The sequence below is a fragment of the Alligator sinensis genome, unplaced genomic scaffold (genome assembly GCF_000455745.1).
Source record: "Alligator sinensis unplaced genomic scaffold, ASM45574v1 scaffold451_1, whole genome shotgun sequence".
NCBI classification, from domain to species: domain Eukaryota; kingdom Metazoa; phylum Chordata; order Crocodylia; family Alligatoridae; genus Alligator; species Alligator sinensis.
The window spans coordinates 1,027,809-1,033,534 of record NW_005842097.1 but is presented as its reverse complement, the minus strand read 5'-3'; the positions used below and the strand labels follow the sequence as shown (position 1 = coordinate 1,033,534).

The window sequence follows — 5,726 nt, the reverse complement described above, 5'->3', positions numbered from 1 at the left end:
ACCACTGCTGAACCCAAGCATTGTGAACTTCATCTACGAAGCCAGACATCCCTCTTGCATAGTCCAGCCATATACCCACATGAAAGGATGCCTATGAAGACACGAAATATTTGAATGGCAACTCAGTCCGAGAAGCCAGGTGCGCAAAAAAACAATACCATCTTGCTCACTCAAGAGCTGGAGTAAATGGATTGAAAAGGATTGAGTAATATAGTGCAAATAGGGTTTAATGGGATGGCAGCAGGAACTGCTGCTTCTGCTGCTGAAATGAAAGGCACGCAAAGCTTGAGAGGAGAGAGAGGTTATAAGAAGCTGGGGGCTATCAAGGTTAAATGCATCGCATCAGCAAAACCCCAGTTGTCTAGGAAGCCACACAATAGTTATAGGTCCTGGCCAAGGAAAGGAATGATGCTGGCACCATCTTGCGAAGTGGATGTACTCCCAGCTCAGAAAAATCTCTCACAGCTGTGGCTGTCAGAAAAAGAGACAGAGACAAATGCTATAGCCAGGGGAGACAAAGGTAAGGAATCAGAGCTGAAGAACTGCATTGAGAGTACCCAGTGCAAATCTCCTTCTCATATCGCACACATTTCTATGCAGTTCACTCAGAGTTCAGACCCTGCAAGACGCACATTAGAAAGTGGCACACATGAGGCTGCTTCATGCATGTGCTGCCAAGTGAGACATCCAAGCTAAGACAGGAAGCCAAGGCGAGCTGATCATCATAGAGAATACATGAACAGTCACCGAAGGAAAGGAGCAGAAGAACAAGTCCAAAGCATGTGCATATTTCAGGGATTACCTTTTTTATTTTTTGTGGTCCCCAACCAAACATTTTGGCAATAGCTGAATGTGCCGAGTCAATGAGAGGGAGGAAAAAATATGACAAAGCTCCATTTTAAATAGGACTGTGCTTCTGACTATAAGCACATTTTTAAAGGAGCCGCAGGGTAATGTTTCAGTCGGAGTAGCATTACAAGCTGAATATCACCACAAAATAGTCACTCCAGACTTAATTCTGCCTTCAGCCTTTTTGACGCCACATTTTAGAGTGTGGGCATAGGTTATTGGTTGCTTTTGAAAACATAGATCTAGTCACAGGTTTTAATGACAGAAAGAACCATTATGATTCGTTCAGTCTGACATCCTCCACTGCCTTAGACTTTCACCTGTAATTCCAGCATCAGGCACGCTACTTCCATGTTAAAACCGTACCTCCAGCTGGAATCTGCCTAGCTGCAACAGCATGTGCGTGCAAGATACAGAAGCATTATAGATACATAATAAAGAAAGAACTTGCTTTTCAGAAACTGCCTAAAATTTTCTGAGTCCACAAATTTTCTGAGTCTATTTGTAGTTCTAAAGCCATCTAGCACCTACAGGCTGGTTGAAACGAAAATCAAGTTTTCCATTATTTGCATTTACAGAGGTTGAGGCACGGAAAATGAAGGCTCAGTTCAGTCCCGTTGAAAAATCAAGACTAGTATTATCCTATGGTACTACTTGACAAGCCAGGTAAAAATGTTCATTTAGTCATTACTAAAAGCAAAGCAGCGTTCACGAGTGCAGAGCCAAATACCTGCTGGGTGACCTTGCCATTCTGGTAATACAAATTCCTGGCCCCTATAGTACTGTCGCTATTTAGTCTAAGTTTACATTTGGAGTACAGAGCCACAACCTATGGATTCAGGCTCTGGAGGCTGCAAACAGGGAGGGGTTCAGCTAAGGATTCAAGCTCTGGACCATCAATACGCAACTTCTGTTGCAACAACTGCTTCCTTACTTGAACTGGTGCTCTCTGGAGCTGCGAATCTTGGATGAAAACCGTTCCGCTAGTTTCTCCAGACTCCTGGAGTACTCCAGTTCGATCTCAGCTTTCCTGCGGAAGAACTCCTGGAGGTCCTGCAGGAGCTGGAGCCGGGACTCGGACTGCTGTTCCAGACATTTGAACTGTTCCACCAGCTGAGTACGGATTTCTGAAAACACACGAGAGAAAGAAAAAGCATTGAACAACCACAATTCCACAGAGCCTAGATCAGAACAGTTCTTAATTATGTTGTATCAAGCCTTGCACTCATTTTTAACAGTCAACTCTCATTAAAAGATTTATGCTCCAATCCAAAGTTCACTGAAGCCAGTTGAAGTCTTTCTTGGAACTTCAGCAGGCTTTGAACTGGGCCCCAAGTAATGACAGCAGCATTTGATTTATTGGTCTTTCACAAAAGCCTAATTTCATTGCTGAATATACAGCTCTGAAAGTACATAAATGAGTACAGTGGCCTTAGAAAACTTTGCCTTGGTCTTTGTAATATTGTGTGTGCTTCCATGTACTTTGGATAGGAAAAAACACTGATTACTACCACCGAATGTTGACTGTTCTGATGGCTATTAATGTAGCAGATCCAAAAAACCACAAAAATCCTGATGATTATCTTAAATGCAAAGCCCTCATTTCCATTTATCACTGCCATACACTGTTCAGTTTCCCCCCTCAATTTGGGGACACAGAACTCTATAGAAATGATGACGGTCGTGCTAATTTGTGGAGTAGTGTGTGTGTCCTCAGGACCCAAGTGACAGATACATGAGATCATCGCGATATATCAAGTGTTACGGGAACGGGGCAGGGTAGAGGGCAGGGAAAAGATTTCTAGTTTCCTATTTATGCCACGCCTATCACTGGATCTTAACACCTATTGTATCTTATATGAATAAGGTTTATATGACAACTAGGTAAACCCGCACTTTGATCCTGGTACTTATCTGCCTCTACCTATAATTGATCAAACGAGTCATTTTAATACATTCCCTTCAGCAAATCAGAACTATCATGGAAGTCCATTCCATATAATATATCTCCCTTTTATATTCCAGAGAAATATTTTTTTCCTTTTACCAGCTTCCTTTGGACGACATTTTTAACTCATATTGCAAAAGATCAATTGCATTTCCTCTCCACCCCCTGCAACCAGCTCCTCATTCTTTGTCTCTTATACAATAATAGAGAGGCTGCAAATCTCTTAAACAGGACTGATTCTTGGAAGCTAGGCAAGCAGAATTGGAATAGGGAAAGTATGGCTCACTGAGCCTATTTAGCCCATGTGCTTCTCACTGCAGGGTGAGCAATACGACATCTGTGAAACTGGGTGAGGGAAATACAGGCCTTTCGAATTGCTGCTAAAACATCTGAAAGGGTCCTAGGCTTTTTATTAATGGCTCTTTAAAGGGTCACAGAAGCTGGGAAGGCTGCAAACAGGGCGGGGTTGTTCTAGCAGAAACTGCAGCAAAGCTGGCTGCCTGGAGGGCGGGGGAGAAATCATAGAGAGCTGGCGGCGGGGAGATAATATAAGGCTAAACAGCAAGAAAAAAAAGTCTTAAAAGCAAGTACAATTAGGCGCAGATACTTCCAAAGGATGCAGGTGTACAATAGATGAAGACAGAATCCCAGAAGTAAAAGATTGTGTCCTTTGCTCCAGGGGGTTCAGTGCTGGATCAATCCCTGGGAGGAGAGGGACAGGAAGCTAGACAGGAACAACTGGACGCCCCTTGCTTTATGTGCACCGTGTTTATGTAACTCACCACATGCACGTACGGCTACCCAATTCAATACCCATTTGGATACCCAATTCAAGCATTCGTCAGGTACTCGTGATCATTAATTAGCTATTCATACAATACAGTTAGCTAATTCTTACAAAGACCTGTGCCAAATCCCCTGAAAACCTAGCCTTAAACTCTCCCTGGAAGAAAGAAATTCCCTGTATAATGCAGAGAGAAGATGGGATGTCCTTGAACCATTTCAGTCCAACCTCTACAGGATTTTTTTTTTAATTGTAAAAACATTTCTAATGATACAGGCTTTATTTTTACCAAGTTTGAAGTCTTGAGGTTTTTTTCTTATCCCAGTCAACTCAGCTGCCTCTACCTTGGGTGGAAAGCATTGGCATATTGCAAAAAACTTAAGAAGTGCAGAAAGAAGCACAGAGTGCTACACTGAGCCTGCGCAAGGTACATCCTGAACAGGGAATGCTAGCTCCCAGGGCTGGACTATGCCAAAAGGCCACAGCCGGTAATAAGAGACAACAGAGAAGAAGTATCCCAGGGAGGCACCATTCCCTCCCTGCCCCTCCATCATTTCAGAGATCCTGCTAATTTGTGCCTGGCTAAATACACAAGGTACTATAACCACAAATCTATTCCTTCCCCTTTGTAATTTCTCCCTTTGCAATTTGTTGCTGCAATCTGTAGCTCAGTGCAGTTAGGGGAGCAGGGAAAGGAGTGGGGCTGGCCAGGGTCCCATTCCATACCCACATGCATCTTGGTCTTCTTTATACTGTTTTGCAGTACTGTAAGCTGAGGTGTGACCCAGCCCTTAGTCTATAAACTCCTAAGTTTGGGAGCCATGTCCTTCTACATGCTTGTACAGCATAACAGGACCGATGCCAATTGCTTCAAACACCATAATAATTCACTGCGCAGCGATTTAATAATCACAGCTAAGTGATTTATTCTTCACATTAATAAGAAATATGTGCATGTTTTAAACACTGTGCACCAGACTCTCAGTGGATAGAAATGGGTAGAGCTGCTAAAACTGAGGTCCCATGATTTACACCAGCTAAGCAAGCTCCCTCTCAGAGTCAAGGAAATTGAACCCACTTATGCCAGGTCTCAATTTGGCCCAAGCATCCAGCACACATGCTATAGATTTCATTCCTTCCTGATAAGACCCCAAGCTGTGCTGATATGAAAGTCCCCACCTGTACGCTTCACCGGGCAAAGCAGAAAACACACACCCTTGCACAGGAAGACCGGAGAAATGCAATTTGTCATGATTGGAAAAGTTCTGCATCAGGGCTCATTGAACTGACTGGCCTCAAATTTCATTCCAACAGCACATCTCACAGGCTCCATTATCAGTCAAGTGGCACATCAGCCAGGCAGAAAGAAGAAAGAAGATAGATATTTTGGGATTCTCATTGAGTTCAAATGCTTTGCCGTGCTGGGCGTAAATTTCATCGTGCCACATTATCGCAAGCTCCAGCGCACGCTCAGCAAGGCAGCGATGACCCTACGCACAAAGGAGAAAGTAACAGACATCTGCACTTGGTGGCACAGATTATTTTTTAAAGTCTGCCCTTGGTAAATTTGAGCAAGGAGTCTGCAATCCTATAAGGCTCTGAGCACCTGCCGCAAGAGGACCACCATCTTCTGCTTCCATCGATTACTAGAGGTGCACCGATACATCCGTCCGATAGTAAATCGGCACCGATATAAAGAAAATTGTCTATATCGGAAATTAGCCTGATGAGGCCCATAATTTGGCTGATAAATAGCCCGTGCATGCGTACAGCCGCAGCGTAGCACATAGGCAGTGAGGAGCACAGCCAGCAACGTGCAGTGCTGCGTGCAGCTGGTTAGTCTGTTGTAGTGGAAAGGGAGGGGCGTAGGGGGGGCAGATTAAGGCCCCTGCGGTGAGGAGGGTGTGGGGGGCACAGGACGGAGCTGCGGCTCCTCCTGGGGGTGCGGGGAGGAAGTAGGGGGAGCACCTGCCGCTGTGCGCAGCTCGTTCAGTGCCTTGTCCGCTCATCCAGCGCCTTCTGCTGCTGCTTCCGCTGCTCATGAGGGAGGCCATGGGGGGAGCGGTGTGTCCTTAGATCTGCACGGAGAGGGTGGCGGTGGTGCTGGGAGAAGGACTGTGTGGTGGCTATGGCAATTTGGGGGGG

At 45.0% G+C, this 5,726-nt stretch overlaps 1 protein-coding gene across 2 annotated transcripts in view; it reads right to left on the bottom strand.

Moving 5' to 3' along the window:
- Window positions 1–5,726, bottom strand: part of SRGAP3 (SLIT-ROBO Rho GTPase activating protein 3) — a 209,503-nt gene that overhangs the window by 96,803 nt on the left and 106,974 nt on the right. For both annotated transcript variants that reach the window (XM_025204779.1, XM_025204778.1), the window contains exon 2: window positions 1,784–1,976. In XM_025204779.1, the coding sequence (XP_025060564.1) occupies window positions 1,784–1,976 (193 nt within the window). The remainder of the gene's footprint in view (window positions 1–1,783; window positions 1,977–5,726) is intronic.